This window comes from Capsaspora owczarzaki, assembly GCF_000151315.2.
Source record: "Capsaspora owczarzaki ATCC 30864 unplaced genomic scaffold supercont2.3, whole genome shotgun sequence".
In the NCBI taxonomy this organism is placed as follows: domain Eukaryota; class Filasterea; order Ministeriida; family Capsasporidae; genus Capsaspora; species Capsaspora owczarzaki.
The window spans coordinates 931,541-947,062 of NW_011887294.1; the positions used below are offsets into that span (position 1 = coordinate 931,541).

Here is a 15,522-nt window from a genome sequence, read left to right on the forward strand (position 1 = left end):
TGAAGGGTGGAGGAACAGAGCGAGTGAGTGAGTGAGTGAGTGAGAGGCAAAATAGAAAGAGAAAGAGAAAGAGTTGATCAAGGGGCCAAAGGGATGAAATTCAATGGAGGCGACAATGCTCGATTGACAATAGACGATTTTGCTGTGATTGAACAGCCTTGCGATGGAATGGACACCCTGATGACATTGATCCAGTATATCTCAGTATCTTGGTTTCTCAGTCTCTCAGATTCGTTCAGCTCCAGTCATCATTTCAGCTTGTCACCAATCCTTCCACTCGTTCTCTCAATCTTGGTGACTTTTCTTCGTTTGACTTTCATCTAGTGATTGCCTGCTGTATTACTCGTACTTGTCTTCCATCATGATGGCTGCGTCGGGATCGCAGGGCGACGGCCTTGTGCTGGACGCCATCCGCCTCATGCTGTCCAACCACCCAAACTCAACCGCTGAGCTCGAGCGACTCGTGCAGAGCCATCGACCTCAGCAGCAGCAGCAACAACAACATGGCGCTGGATTTGCTTCTGCTGGCAGTGGTGCCCGGGCTGGTCCCGCCGCTTCCTCTGCTGCTACTGGCTCTGCTGCTCCTGCATATACAATGATACAGATGCCGCGACCTGCATCATCGACCGTCACATCCGCAACGCCCATGACGTCCTTGCTGACACCCTTGCGTGGCCCAACGGCACCGACTCCAGCTGCTGCTGCTGCTGCTGCTGCTGCTGCGAACACTTCTGGCAGTAGGTTTGACAATCTTGTTTGGCAAAGGACGCGTTCTGAGCAACTCTGACCAAACAAAAATGAAATTATCTTGCACAAATGTATTGTGGCATGCTTCAACAGATCGGCCTTCTCAACAGCCTTCATTGGCGGCTGGCAAAGCGAGTGGCAGTGCCACAGCGTCAGGTCTCAATCCGAAACAACCAAGATTGTTCCAGCCAACAATGCCTGCCGGATTGGGCATTGACTCGCTCAGCGCGTTTAATGCCCAGCCCGAAGATACCAAGCCAGTTCAATCCAAGACCGCTGGCCGGGGTCGTGGCCGAGGAGGCGCTGCTGCACCTCCGACCCATGCTGCTGCTCCTGCGCCAACAACAACAACACGGAGGCCGGCCACGACCAGAGCGGCAGCACAGCGCAAGACGAATCAGCGTGGGTATGCTGCCGATGAAGATGAAGAGGATGACGACGACGACGATGACGAGAACAACGAGTCGGACGACGACGCTGACGAGGATGGTGCCGCCGCCAGCGAGCACGAAGTCGATGAAGACGACGACGAGCAAGACAGCAGCGAAGACGGGGATGATCACGAGGATGCCGAGCAAACAGAGTCCGCGGAGAGCACTGACAGTGAAGGCGGCAAGCAATCGCCTGCGCCTCGCAAAGCAACCGCGCGGAAAACAAAGGAGAAGCAGATTGCACTGCAGCAGCAGCAGCAGCAGCAACAACAACAACAACAACAACAACAGCAAGCAGCACCAGCAGCACCACCGAAACGGCGAGGGCGACCACTGACCCAAGAGCAAAAGATTGCCGCCGCTTCGTTGCGCGAAGCAATGAAAGCACAGGCGAGAAAACAGCAGCAAGCAAGCATCAACCAATTCGACTCCGACTCTAGTGGCGGTGCTCAAAGCGGTGATTCCGACACTGACGCATCAGGCACACGTCCTGCCAAGAGATCCAACACAGACCCTGCAGCTGGCCCCGCAAAGCGAGCTCGCAGCGGGCAGTAACAAGGCCGAAGTTTGTCTTTGCACGCTGGGGAAGGAGTGCTGTTTTGTTTCCAATGCGGGTGGGTTGATGTGTGCAGCGTATTAGAGGTTTCGGTTATTAAACAACTTTGATAATGACACTGCAAGGGTGAGGAACAAAACAAATCAAGTCAGGCAAACACAAGCAAGATATAAAAAAAACGCGCTCATCGCCTCATCGGTGAGCGCAGACGAGAGTGGCAACGGCCTCGGCAAAGCCGCACGCAAACACCTCGTCCGAGAAGCGACTCGATACGCTAGCACGAGCTCGTTCTTGCATGGCGTGTCGCTCTGAATCCTTCATTGCGAGAAGGGCGAGAATCGCCTGGGCGTATTCTTCTTTGGTGGTTGCAAGGTAGCCTGTTGGTTGGCCTCGGAATGGAGTGACAATGTCCATGAGTGGGCCACCAGAGTGGTGCGCAATGGCAACCGCGCCTGCAGCCATGTACTCGACCACGCCAATACCAAAATGTTCATTCCACATCGTGTGCATGCCGCCGACGGCGCCGGCGAGTTGAGCCCGCAAGACCTCGTGCGAGACACCGACCAGCAATTCTACTTCGTGCTCGACACCCAATTCATGCGCGAGCTTGCGCAGTGAATCGACGCGTGCTTGGTCGTCTGCATGCCGACAGCTACCGACCAGCGCGAGACGCACCTTGCCACGCAACTGGGGCTGGAGACGCAAGGCCTCGGCCAGGGCGCGTACTTGCAAGGCGTGGTCCTTTTCGGGCCGGAATTGCGCGACAGACACAATCGTTGCTGGGGAAGCGGATCGCGATTGCAACGGGAAAGCTCGCAAAAGGGTCGTATTGCAAGGAGGGTACAGCACGATGGCATTGGCATGTAGCGCCTTGTTCAGCCGCTCAAATACGGGCGCGAATGCGTCCTGCCGCGAGTCTGGCGAGGCATACAGCAGCCGTAGTCGCTGTGTCGGGTCGCTGCTGCTGCTGCTGGTGCTGCTGCTGGTGCTGCTGCCAGCGGCAGGCTCGGTATTGTAGCTCTTGCCACTGCGTGTGGTACCTCCAGTGCTGCTTGCGGTAGCGGCGGCGTGTGCATGCTTTTCGAACGCCGCAGTCTCGGTAGCTGCCAGCAGTTCGTCGCCGAGCCGGAAGACGGGTTGACGGTCGAGGTGCCACAATTGTGCGACATGGCCGCGGGTCCAGGACGAGTTGACCATGACAAGCTCGGCGCAGCTACCGACCAGACTGTACAAGAGCGCAAACCCGCGATAGTAGGCCAGCTTGCCATGGCTGAGCAATGGGTAGCGGGCAACGAGGGCAGAGTTGTTGTGAGCGGCCGTGCGATCCCGCACTCGTGCAATCATGTCGGTTGAGATGGTCGGGTAATGCACATAGCACCCCACTTTGCAGCGCAGCAGCCAGCGGAAGAGCGGCAGGACGAACGCAAAGCCCATCGTATCCAGGAACACGTCAGGGCGCACGGCCGGCGAAGCGAGACTCGCAAACAGCGCCTCGTAGCCCAACACGAGCGAGCCGAGACTCTGTCCGAGCAGCGTCAGGAACGGGTACGGCGCAGCTTCCACCCACGGCCGCGATCGCAGAAACACAAACTGGATGTGCTCGTCGGGAAGCTGAGCTGGCGTGATCCGAACGACTTGCGCGCCTTGTCGAGAATGGCCTTGCCAGAGCCGCGTTCACGTCGCCCGTGAAGATGACGCACCGAACGCTCGCGATGATGCCACTGTCAGACGGTGTGGATGAGGATGAGGACGCGGTGCGCGCGCGGATTGCGGCGGGAAGGAGCTCGCGCACGGCTTGGACAGCACACCAGAGGACACGCTCGCCACCGCCGCCCGCGTTGCAGTATGGATGGAAGAAGCCCACCGTGATGGTGGTATCGGCGGCGGCGGTCTTGGAGGCAGCGGTGGAGCGCGGCGGCGGGGAGACTGCAGCGGCAATCCAGCGCCCGACACGCACAAGCACTGCACCCAACGCTGCGACTGGCAGGACGATCAGGACAGTGAGCAGAGCGACGGCGAGTAAGACAGTCCATTGCGCAAGTTGCCGCGCGACAAACCCCAGCCGGCGAGCAACCGAAGTCATCGAAGGAGAGGCGAGAAAAAGATGACTGAGAGACACGATGCTCGGCTGCTCAGACCCGAACCTGTACCTTGGGCAAACGAGATGCGAATCATTGAATATACAAGCTGCCTCAAGACGTGGAGGGCGGTTGGAAAACAGCTCGACAAGGTTTCGAGGTTGCACTCCAACAACTCCAGCGTGCGTCGCTCCTCGGCGTTTGGTCGGCCGCATTCAATCCTGTAGCAATCTTGTTTCATTGATTTTTGAAGTGTGCAGGTGTGTGTGTGTGTGTGTGAGGTTTTGTGGGGTGCTTCTACAGTCGTTAGTTTGTTCGAGTTTCTTGCAGTCGCATTGGAAATCTTACACACGACCCACCAAGACCTCGAGGTTCTGGTGGAGGGGATGGATGTGCACATGAGCTATTGCACTTATTCTCGGAAATTACTGTATGTATCCGACCTTGGCGATGAACATCATCACAAACAAGCGCCCTTTTTTGTCTGCTCGTTCCTGTTCGCAGCCCGACACGGTTCTCACGGCTGACACTCTTGAAACGCATCATCATTGAACAAGGTTGTGCCACTGCGGTCTCGTTTTGCGCTGCGGTTGCTCCATGCACACAAACCGCAAGGGGGGGAAGGCACATCGGCTGATCCTGTCGGTTGAAAAATTCGCCGTGGTTGTGCTCGTTCGCGCCATCACATGTGTCTTGCACTTGATCCGGCCAGCTGCGCAGCGACGTAAAAGCAGTGTGTAAGGGTCTCGAGAAAAAACCAAACCCGTGGTTTTGGACGATAAGGTCACGGAAGGGAGACAGGGGGGGGCGAACGATGAAACGATGGAGCTGGGTGTTGGGATTTGTGGAACATGCCAGAATCTGCACTGGCTCGCTCGATCAAAAGTCAGGCGTTGACTACACACTCCTGACGCTGCTGCTACCACAACGAACCGAGACCCCATTGCAAACATGTGATGGCGCGAGCGTGCGCAACCGCGGCGAATTCCCCGTCGCACGACAGTATAAAAGCGCCGCTCGGCCGAATCGATCCGAGGTCAGTCTTTCAACTTCACTTTGAAAAAACACAACACCTCCACACAAAGCAACATGTCCCTCCCAAAGATCTACGGCAGCCGATTCTCCACCTGCGGACAGCGCGTCATGACTGCGCTGTACGAGCACAACGTCGAGTTCGAGGTTGTCAATGTCAGCGTGACTGAGCTCAAGGAGCCCGCTCACCTCGCCCGCCAGCCCTTCGGCCAGATGCCCGCATTCGAGGATGCCGACGGCTTCCAGGTGTTTGGTAAGGACTGAGGAGCATCAACCGAATTGGGGGTTTTCGAGTAACTTGATGTTGTGGATCAGCCCACGCATCGCTTCCACAACCTTTTGCAATCCGAAACAACAACCCACTCACTGACTCTGTATTGTCATTGCACCATTGTGACAGAATCCCGTGCGATTGCTCACTACATTGACGCCAAGTACAAGGGCCAGGGCAACACTTTGCTCCCCGAAGACATCAAGCAAGCCGCCCTCGTTGAGCAGTGGCTGTCTGTCGAGTATTCCAACTTCAACCCGTCTGCTGGCGCCATTGTCAAGGAGACTGTTTTCAAGCCCGTCTTCTACAAGATCGAGGGTGACATGGCTGTTGCTGAGGCCGAGGCTGCCAAGCTTGCCAAGATTCTCGACGTCTACGAGCAGCACTTGTCCAAGAACGAGTATCTCGCCAACAACCAGTTCTCGCTGGCCGATCTTGCCCATCTTCCGTACGGCCAGCACCTTGTTCGCGGCCCGTTCGGTCACCTCATCACCTCGCGTCCCAACGTCAACGCGTGGTGGAACCGCATCTCGTCGCGCCCCTCGTGGCAGAAGGCGATTGCCCAGTAGATCTAATGGAAGCCTTTGTTCGGCATGTTTTCAAAAGCAAGAAATTTGTCAATCTGAAATTAGTACATAGCATTACCATAGCAGCAACAACAGCAGATCGTCACATCCATCCGATTCCTTCTGCGGCGAAATGCTGCTGCTTTTGCCGGGGTTTTTGGGCCTTTTTTGTTCGGTGACAGTACAAGTAGGATGAGATGTGACGCGCAATTCCTGCAGGATCAACTGCGATGCCTGCGCAGGCTCGCAAAAGCAGGCCAAAAAGGATGACCAAAATGCTCCACTCATCACTCATGATCAGTCTGTTTTTGGTCATTTGGGTTATCCGCTCTTTGAGGTTGGTTGTTTTTCCACCCCCAAGCAACAGCACGCCAAACTCAAGCAGCCATCTGCTCTTCTTTATCGACCGCTTCTCGCTTCTTTTGGGGGAATGGAGCTCCTGCACCCCGCAATGGAAACGCAATGACGTCGAAGCACCAAAGAGAGCAGGTTGCTGGTGTCTGTTCTCCCCCGCCTTCCTCCCCCCCCCCACCACCACCACCACCACCACCACCCCGCGGCTCTGATCCTCGAATGCGTCCTGCAAGCCAATTAAATCAAGCAGAAGAGACGATGACGGAGCGGAAAGGAAAAAGCGGGGCCCTCAACGCCTGGCCTTGAAAAATTCGCAATGGAACCAAAGAGGAAATAACAAAAACAAAAAAAAAAAACAAAAAAACCAAAAACAAAAACAAAAAAAAAAACAAAAAACAACCCGCTTTGAACATTTGAACAGATCATACCTGAGCTGGTACGCCGCCGCTTGCCTCGACCCGCCTTCCCCACACTCACACTCACACATTTTGATTGAGGGCAAGATTTGTCCACAAACGCAGTGGAAGTGATCGAACAGGGGCGCGCGGGGATTGGGGGAGCGAGGCAACATCACACCATCTCTGATTCCCCACAAAACTTGTCTCGAGCCAGATGTCCTCGCACACCCCTCACGCACCCGCACACAACTAGATTATTGGCACTGGCACGATGTGTGCTCACAAAGCTGCGAGCTCACTCAGGCAATGTCTTTGATTTGCAACACCACAAAGATGACACCCAAAGGTTTTGCTGTTGGTCTGCTTCTGCTGTTTTGCGCTCTGCACCAAGCCCAATTGGCACAAGCAGACAATGCCTGCGACGTGTGCAGTTGTACAGGAACGACGGTCGATTGCGCTTTCAGATTGCTCTCAGCCATTCCAAGCGAAGTTCCCGTAGCCACGACGCTGCTGTAATTGTTGCCGTCCAGTTGATCTTGAATTGGGGCATTGTCTGTCTGATTTGGCCTCGGTCGATATCGATAGGAGGCTGAACAATAACCAAATCACCAGCATTCCCGCTAACGCATTCACAGGCCTAACTGCGCTGACACAACTGTAAGCACGCAAACACACGAAGAATCCCACACAAAACCTCACTTGTTTGAGAGCGTGTCTGTAGGGAGTTGCACACCAACGCCATCACCGAAATTTCCGCAAGCATGTTCACAGGCTTGAGCTCGCTGACACAACTGTAAGGCAAGCAAAGACAGGAAGAATCAAACATGAACGTCTCACTGCTCTACCTGTAGTTACCTGTTTCTGAACAAGTTCACCACCATTCCTGCAAACGCATTCACAGGCCTGACTCAGCTGAGTTCTCTGTAAGCAAGCGCAAAGGAAGCAAGAATCACACACATACGACTCACTCGCTTGCGACTACTATTTGTAGCGATCTATCCTACAACCAGATCGTCAGCATTTCTGCAAATGCATTCTCAGACCTGAGCTCGCTGACACAATTGTAAGCAAGAAGACCCCCCCCCCAAAGAATAACACACCCAACGGCTCACTCGTTTGCCTCTCGGTCTCTAGACTTCTGAACTACAACCAGATCACCAGCATTTCTGCAAGCACATTCACAGGCCTCGCCGTGCTGACGAGATTGTATGCAGGCACACTTCTAAATGCTCGCATTTGAGTTGCCTCTGACTTGATGGTACTTGCAGGGCCTTGAATGACAATCCCTTCACCACATTGCCACCCGGTCTGTTCAAGGGCTTGCCGAATGGCTTGTATTTGACGTATCGTTTGTTCCAATATGCCCAACCGCTGCGATCCAACAACTTTACCTTTGGTGGGAACACTGTCGCTCCGCCCAGCACATACGGCAGTGTATCCGAACCAAACAGTAAGTTCCGCGGCGACTGCAATCCTGCTGTGCTCATATCGCTGACAAGTGTACCGCAGAGTGTGATACAGCCTGTGCTACCTGTTATGCTGCTGGGTCTGCTGCGTGCTGCGGGATTAATTGTCTGATTTGTAATTCGTCCAATCCCTGCACTCAGTGCTATGAGGGCTATGGCATGATGAGTGGGTCCTGCGTTCCGCTCGCCTCCATCGCTTCGGTCGCGTCCACGCAATCTGCCTCGGCTGCCTCTGTTGCTTCCATCGCTTCGGTCGCGTCCACACAATCTGCCTCGGCTGCCTCTGTTGCCTCTCTTGTTTCCGCTGCATCGACGCTGTCGGCGTCCTTTGCTTCGCTTGCTACGGCATCTTCTGCCTCTATCGCATCTGCTGCAAGCGCGTCGTTTGCCTCTGCTGCTTCCGATGTTTCTGCTACTTTGGCATCTGCTGCTTCCCGCGCTGCTGCGTCATCCGCGTCAATCGCATCACAAATGTCCGCATCAGCCGCCTCCGATGCTTCCGCTATTTCGGCCTCCGTTGCTTCCCTTGCTACTGCGGCTTCTGCATCTCAGGCGTCTGCATCTGTCGCCTCTGATGTTTCCGCCACCTCGGCGTCCTTTGCTTCCATCGCGTCTGCATCTTCAGCTTCCATTGCTTCACTCGCTGCTGCATCTTCAGCGTCAATTGCATCTGCTGCCAGCGCGTCGTACGCATCTCTCGCTTCAGACGTTTCCGCCACCTCGGCGTCCTCTGCTTCTCTCGCTGCTGTGCCCTCAGCGTCAATTGCCTCACAGGCGTCCGCATCCGCCGCCAGCGCCTCATCTGCATGGCAGACGTCTGCTGCATCTGCTGCTTCTGCTGCGTCCAATGCTCCAAACGAGTCGAGCGATGCAGCCTCTTTGCCGATTATTCTCGGAGTCATTGGTGGCCTGCTAGCTCTCCTCTTGCTGGTTGCGCTGTTGGCGGCGTTTCGGCGTCGTCGCTCTAGTACGGCCATCAAACTGCGCGAATCTTCCGAACCGACGTACCAATCTGTTGATCGCAGCGCCACTGCATCACACGTTGCGAATCCAACCTACGAACCTTTGTCTGCTTCCGGTACTCATTCGTTGTACGAAGATGTCGGCTCAACGCGCCCGGCTACTGTTGGTGCATCGGAACTGCTGTATGCCGAAGCATTCGCTTCCGGGGTGCAGTACGCCGACCCCTCGCTCCCCAATCCCTCGTCTGTTCGTGCGCTGCCCGCGTCCTCGCCAACCATTTACTCGGCGGTCGCCGATGCACCTTCTGAAAAGATCGGCGATGTCAATTACGCGTTGATAGCAAAGTAGTGTGATTGTTGGCGTGTGCTGTTTGAATGCGTTGTTAATGTGGGTTTTGTTTGGGTTTTTGTCTGCCACTGTCATAAATGCCGTTTTTTTTTTTTTTGCTCTGACATCCTCGTGTACTTTATTCGTGATATCCGTTTGCTTCAATCCACATTGAACCATTTGACGAACATCAACTTTCGATCGCAGCCGTGTCGAGCTCATTCGTGACGGCCCGTTGCAGAATCAGGCCCGTTGCGGAAGTGTCCTGGCAGTTTCAAACGCTGAGGGTTCAAGCATCATTAGGACTTGCTGCTCGAGGTGCAGAGTCGAAAGAAAGCCAGCAAGGATAACCCAGTAACAAACACAATTCGAACAGATCGAGCTGTGGTGGCCGATCAGTCTGTTTTTGGTATTTTTGTTTGTGATTTTTGTTTTTCGTTTTTGTCGATTTTGTGCTTTGTTGTTGTTGTTGTTGTTGTTGTTGTTGCTGCTGTCAGCACAGTCGCAGAGCCCCTTCCGCACCGCCACATTTTCTGCTTGATGTGATTCGCTTGCTGCAACAGGCCGCATCTGAGGATCAGAGACGCCGGTCGCACGACCAACGGTCAGAGAGGGCGGATGCCAGAGAAGCCTTTTCATTTTCATTGTTTATCGTTTTGATTTGGCACTTTGACCCTGCCTTGTGTGTTCGAGCTCCATTCTTCAAACGACGCGAGAAAGTGAAAAGTGAAGCGCGGAGCGTTGCTGGGGTTTGACACTATGCTTTCGCCTACAACTGCTGCAAAATGAGGGTCAGACATCGAAGAATCTTGTTGAATCTCCTTGTTGAGCTGATGCGTTCCACCACAAAACAAAACAAAAAATTCAAACCTGCGGCAAAGTTTTCCCCCAACAAAAAAAAAATAAATAAATAAATAAAAAATAAAATAAAAGGGCCTTGAACTCATCGATCCACCCATCCACCCACCCAACTGGCTTTCCGCACTGTGGCAATCTGTGTTGAATCTTTGAATACGCTTCGAGCTCACTCTGCAAATGTCATTGATTCGCAACGCTCCCTTTTGCAAAGATGACACCAAAAGGGTTTGCCTTTGAACTGCTGCTGCTGTTCTGCGTGTTGCATCGCGTCCAGTTGGCACTAGCAGTCGATGCATGTGGCACTGGCGGCGTGTGCGATTGCTCGTCGGCCATTGCTATTAATTGCAAAGGCAGGGCTCTCTCGACCATTCCAAGCGGAATCCCAGTTGGCGTAACGCACCTGTAAGTGTTGGCGTTGAATTGACCTTGAATTGCAGCACTGCCTGCTGATTGGCAAACGATTGGTAGGTCTCTGTACAACAACACGATCAGCAGCATTCCCGCCTTTGCATTCACAGCCCTGGCTGCGCTCAAGGAGGTGTAAGCAAGCAAAGACCTTTGCACGAAGAATCACACACAAACGGCTCATTTCCGGCACTATCTGTAGGGATCTGCAAAGCAACCAGATCACCGCCATATCCCCAGACGCATTCGCGGGTTTGACTTCGCTGAACTCATTGTAAGCAAGCTAATGCACGAAGAATCTCACCAACAGCTCACTCGTTGGCAACTTTACCTGTAGATATTTGTCCGACAACCCCATCACAAGCATTTCTGCGAACGCGTTCAGCGATCTGACTGAACTGAGTTACTTGTAAGCATGCAGTAAAGTCGGAACAGTCACACAAACGGCTCCCTCGTTTGCCTCTTTTTCTGTAGACATCTGAGCTACACCCAGCTCACCGACATTTCAGCAAACGCATTCACAACTTTACCCGCGTTGGTGAGCCTGTAAGCGAGCAAAGTCATGAGTCACACACAAGCGGCTCAATCATTGGCGACTCGATCTGTAGGAATTTAGAATTCACCCAGATTACCACCATTTCTGCAGCCGCATTTACCAGCCTGGCTAAGCTGAAGAACCTGTCAGTTCGCAAAGACATCACAAATCACACACAGAAAGCTCATTTGTTTCCGATTGTATTTGTAGATATCTGAACAATAACCAGATCACCAGCGTTCCCGAATCTGCTTTCACAGGCCTGACTGCACTGGTTTCCTTGTAAGCAAGCAACGACCTGAAGAATCGCACGCAAAAGGCTCACTCGGTGCGATTCTTTCGGTAGGGAACTCGATAACAACCAGATTACAAGCATTTCCGCATTGGCTTTCGCAAACCTGACTGCGCTGTCCTATTTGTAAGCAAGCAAAGACAGTTGCACGAAGAATCACACACAAACAGCTCACTCATTTCCGGCACTATCTGTAGGGGTCTGGCCAACAATCGGATTACCGGCATCTCTGAAAACACATTTACAGGCCTGACTGCGCTGGCTGCCCTGTAAGGAAGCAACGATGTGAAGCATTGCACGAACAGCTCACTTGTTTGCTACTGCATCTGTAGATATCTGCTCGACAATCAGATCACCAGCATTTCCGCAAACGCATTCACAGACCTGACTGCCCTGACAACTTTGTGAGCCAGCAATGACATGAAGAATCAAACACAAACACTCGCTCGTTTGCGTCTCTATCTGTAGATCTCTGGCACTCAACCAGATCACCAGCATTTCCGCCAACGCATTCACGGGCTTGACTACGCTCGCGGGCTTGTAAGCCAGCAATGACATGAAGAATCAAACACAAACACTCGCTCGTTTGCGTCTCTATCTGTAGATCTCTGGCACTCAACCAGATCACCGGCATTTCCGCCAACGCATTCACGGGCTTGACTACGCTCGCGGGCTTGTAAGCCAGCAATGACATGAAGAATCAAACACAAACACTCGCTCGTTTGTCTCTCCATCCGTAGGGATCTGGCACTCAACCAGATCACTGGTATTTCTACCAACGCATTCACCGGCTTGACGACGCTCGCGGTCTTGTAAGCAAGCAATGACATGAAGAATCACACACCAAGCTGCTCACTCGTTGGCGGATTGATCTGTAGGCGACTCGACAACAACCAGATCGCCAGCATTTCCGCCAACGCATTCACAGGCCTGACTATGCTGTTCTATTTGTAAGCAAGCACTCTCGATGCTTGTATTTGATTCCCCTCTCACTTCAAGTTACTGTTAGGACTTTGCATAACAATTCCTTCACCACTTTGCCGCCTGGTCTGTTTAAGGGCTTGCGAAACGGCTTGTGTTTGTCCATGGAAACTTCACCGTTCCAACTCTTCCTATATCTACGCCCCAACAATTTCACCTTTGGTGGAAACACTGTCGCTCCGCCGAGCACATACGGCAATGCATCCTATCCTTACCGTAAGTTTGAGAGCTGACTGCAAGTCCCATGCGATTGTTTCACTGATCCTTCGTACGGCAGAGTGTGATACAGCGTGTGCCACCTGCTATGCCTCAGGGAACGGTTCGTGTTGCGGGACCAATTGCCTGACCTGCACCTCGTCCGATCCCTGCACTCAGTGCTACGAAGGATACGGCATGGTGACTGGATCCTGTGTTCCGCTCGCCTCCATCGCCTCAATCGCGTCTACGCAATCTGCCTCGGCTGCTTCAGTTGCCTCTGACGTTTCCGCCGCCTCGACGTCCTTTGCGTCAATTGCCTCACAAGTTTCCGCATCAGCCGCCAGTGCTTCATCTGCATGGCAGACGTCTGCTGCATCTGCTGCGTCGAATGCTCCAAAAAGTTCAAGTGACTCAGATTCATGGCCGATTATTCTCGGAGTCATTCTTGGCCTGTTAGCCCTCATCTTGTTGGCTGCGCTGGTTGTGGCTCTTCGGCGTCGCCGCTCACCAAAGGCATTGGCCACCACCAGCACGGCCACCAGACTTACCAGTCGGTTGATTCCAGCAACACTGTGTCCAACGTTGTGAATCCAACCTATGCAGCATTGTCTGGCACTGACAACCATGCTCTGTATGAAGATGTTGGCTCGGCGCGCCTGGCCCCTGTCGGTGCGTCGGAACAGGTGTATGCCGAAGCATCCAGTACAACACAACCGTCAGGTAGCAGTGGCATCGAGTACGCCGATCCTTCGCTGCCCAACGCCTCCTCCGTTCGTGCGCAGTCCGCGTCCTCACCAACTTTTTATGCGACGGTAGCTGCTGTACCATCCGAGCAGACCTACGAAGCTGTGTCTGCTACTGGCACCCATGCCGTGTACGAAGATGCCGGCTCAAAGCCCCAAGCTCCTGCAGGCTCATCGGAACTGCAGGATACTGACGCAGCCGTGTCTGCATCCGGTGTCGAGTACGCCAATCCTTCGCTGCCCGATCCCTCGTCTGTTCGTGTGCCAACCGCGTCCTCACCAACTTCTTACGCGACGGTCGCTGTCGTACCTTCCACGCAGACCGGGAATGTCGACTACGCGTCGATCACAAACTAACGTGATTGTTGGTTTGACGTTTGTGTTGTCGGTTGTTGTCATTGTATCTCTTCTGCCTGTATGCATCTCTTCTGCCTTTCTGCCTTGTCCTCCCTTCCCTTCCCCCACCTTCCTTCGTGCATGTCCCTCTGATATTCGTTTGTTTCAATACCACCTCAACAATTCGACAAACATCAACTTTCGATCGACTCTTGAGTTGTGTTCAACACTTTTGCAGTCTGTCCTCTTTCCGAACCCAATCGAACGTCCCCATGCACAGACCCGTGGTGATGTCCCAGACCAATATGTGCTTTTGTTATTTTGTTCTTTTTAAATTTTGGTTTTCTCCCATACTCTCAGAAATCAACAAGTCCAGTCATCGTTTGTATTTTCTATCCTTCCCCTTTCCAACCACCACCACCACCACCACCACACACACACTCTCTCTCTCTCTCTCATTCCATCGATCTCGCATCCAAGTTGCAGCGTCGCCAGGACATTGACTCGGGCGCCGAAGCAGGCGGCAAGGTTACTCAGGTAAAGTTAAAGTTCTCTCCACTTCCGCCACACTCTTTTCCTCTCCACCGCTTCCCCCCCCCCCGCCCCGCCCCGATCTCCCGCTGCTCGCTCATGCAAAAGCACTCAAACACGCACCCACACACACATGATCTGAACCTCCCTTTCTTTTTTTCTTTTTTTTTTTTTTTTTTTGCTTTTGTTTGCGATTTTCCCTTTCCTTTTGTGGCAACCTTCACATATCCTCGTTCCTTCAACTCAACTCTCTCAGGCGCTCAGCCACAGCCCGTCCTCATCAGTCAGTTGTATCATAGCAGCAAAGCCCCCACCCCACCCCCGCATCCGACTCCTGGTCAATGCCGCGCTCTGCTGGGGTCGAACAGCCACCAGTAACATCGTTGCGGTTGCTCTTCTTTCAGTTCAAAATTCTCATCCCTTCATACGCAACGCACACTCGCATACCCTCATCTGTGTGAATGTTTGTGTGTGTATGCTGCAAGTGTGTTCGCGCTGCAGTGCGAACAAGAGCTGTTGGTAGTTCATCGCTCGCTCACTTCGTTCTTACGTCTTTGTTTGGAGCAGGTTTTCAACGAGTACACCGAGTTCCCCGAATTCTCGCGCTCTGAACTCAAAAAGTTCAAGGACATGTTCAAGAAGTACGACACAGACAAGAGGTGAGTCACAGCACGGCACGCGATTTTTGACAATGATTGGCTCTCACTCGGGTCGGGTTGCTCACTGTGCAACGGAAACGCTCCTCCATATCCAGTGGCTTCCTCGATCTGCAGGAACTCAAGTACTTTATGGAGCAGCTCGGCGAGCCCCAAACACACGTCGCCTTGAAGGCCATGATCGCCCTGGTTGACGAGGATTTCGATGGTACCATCTCGTACCGTGAGGTGAGTGTTTGGCCACTCGCGTTTCTTGACGTGTTCTACCGTGCTTTTCCACCCCCCCCCCATTGTTTGAAACCATCAGGTGCGTGTGTGTGTGTGTGTGTGTGTGTACTCACTGGGAATGTTCAATTGTCTTTTGCATGTTAGTTTTTGCTCATCTTCCGCAAGGCAGCTCGCGGTGAGCTCGAGGCCGGCTCTGGCCTCGCCAAGCTTGCCGAGAGCGTAAATGTGTCTGAGGAAGGTGTTGGCGGTGCCAAGGTACAGAAACCAGCGCATGCTGCTCTTTTGAGCGTGTTGATGTGCTCGTTTGTTGTTCTTCTAGCGTAGGTCCAAACAATGCTGCCGCTCACATGCACCCTTCCCCACGCCTGCAGAACTTCTTCGAGGCCAAGTCAAAGCAGCTGGCTGACTCTAACAAGTTTGAGAATGAAATCAAGAAGGAGCAAGAGGCCAAGAAGGCCGAGCTCGAAGCCGCCAAGCAACGCCGCGCCGACTTCAAGTCCAAGGCTGCCACCTTCCAGTAACGCGGCAATGAATGCACGGAATTGCCACGACGTCGTGTGATTTTCGCTT

The 15,522-nt window shown here is 53.4% G+C and overlaps 6 protein-coding genes across 6 annotated transcripts; 5 read left to right on the forward strand and 1 right to left on the reverse strand.

Moving 5' to 3' along the window:
* Positions 1–224: 224 nt before the first annotated feature.
* On the forward strand, positions 225–1,733 carry CAOG_02277 (hypothetical protein; the record flags this gene model as incomplete). The annotated part of the gene is made up of 2 exons (XM_004348977.2): positions 225–737; positions 841–1,733. The coding sequence occupies exons 1-2, from the start codon at positions 362–364 to the stop codon at positions 1,731–1,733; spliced, it is 1,269 nt and encodes a 422-aa protein (XP_004349027.2). The 5' UTR covers positions 225–361.
* A 74-nt stretch (positions 1,734–1,807) lies between these two features.
* On the reverse strand, positions 1,808–3,836 carry CAOG_02278 (glycosyl transferase). The gene has a single exon (XM_004348978.2). It carries the CDS (start codon positions 3,166–3,168, stop codon positions 1,927–1,929), a length of 1,242 nt encoding a protein of 413 aa, XP_004349028.2. The 5' UTR covers positions 3,169–3,836; the 3' UTR covers positions 1,808–1,926.
* A 1,024-nt stretch (positions 3,837–4,860) lies between these two features.
* CAOG_02279 (glutathione transferase) lies at positions 4,861–5,778 on the forward strand. Its single transcript, XM_004348979.2, has 2 exons — positions 4,861–5,097; positions 5,245–5,778. Exons 1-2 carry the CDS (start codon positions 4,902–4,904, stop codon positions 5,682–5,684), a joined length of 636 nt encoding a protein of 211 aa, XP_004349029.1. The 5' UTR covers positions 4,861–4,901; the 3' UTR covers positions 5,685–5,778.
* Positions 5,779–6,766: 988 nt separating this feature from the next.
* CAOG_02280 (hypothetical protein) lies at positions 6,767–9,210 on the forward strand (the record flags this gene model as incomplete). Its single annotated transcript, XM_004348980.1, has 8 exons — positions 6,767–6,945; positions 7,019–7,090; positions 7,155–7,226; positions 7,285–7,356; positions 7,425–7,496; positions 7,568–7,639; positions 7,702–7,933; positions 8,041–9,210. 8 exons carry the CDS (start codon positions 6,767–6,769, stop codon positions 9,208–9,210), a joined length of 1,941 nt encoding a protein of 646 aa, XP_004349030.1.
* A 1,048-nt stretch (positions 9,211–10,258) lies between these two features.
* Positions 10,259–13,558, forward strand: CAOG_02281 (hypothetical protein; the record flags this gene model as incomplete). The annotated part of the gene is made up of 17 exons (XM_004348981.2): positions 10,259–10,449; positions 10,516–10,587; positions 10,655–10,726; positions 10,790–10,861; positions 10,927–10,998; positions 11,061–11,132; positions 11,198–11,269; positions 11,334–11,405; positions 11,477–11,548; positions 11,612–11,683; positions 11,748–11,819; positions 11,884–11,955; positions 12,020–12,091; positions 12,158–12,229; positions 12,289–12,476; positions 12,574–12,841; positions 12,916–13,558. The coding sequence occupies 17 exons, from the start codon at positions 10,259–10,261 to the stop codon at positions 13,556–13,558; spliced, it is 2,226 nt and encodes a 741-aa protein (XP_004349031.2).
* A 459-nt stretch (positions 13,559–14,017) lies between these two features.
* Positions 14,018–15,473, forward strand: CAOG_02282 (EF-hand domain family; the record flags this gene model as incomplete). The annotated part of the gene is made up of 5 exons (XM_004348982.2): positions 14,018–14,074; positions 14,636–14,727; positions 14,823–14,952; positions 15,097–15,207; positions 15,324–15,473. 5 exons carry the CDS (start codon positions 14,018–14,020, stop codon positions 15,471–15,473), a joined length of 540 nt encoding a protein of 179 aa, XP_004349032.2.
* Positions 15,474–15,522: the final 49 nt, after the last annotated feature.

Bases quoted from the DNA above. Each gene is read 5' to 3' on its own strand.
- CAOG_02279 (XM_004348979.2), top strand. From the start codon at position 4,902: ATGTCCCTCCCAAAGATCTACGGCAGCCGATTCTCCACCTGCGGACAG. The intron at 5,098-5,244 runs GTAAGGACTGAG...CCATTGTGACAG, and splicing joins CGACGGCTTCCAGGTGTTTG to AATCCCGTGCGATTGCTCAC.
- CAOG_02278 (XM_004348978.2), bottom strand. From the start codon at position 3,168: ATGGGCTTTGCGTTCGTCCTGCCGCTCTTCCGCTGGCTGCTGCGCTGC.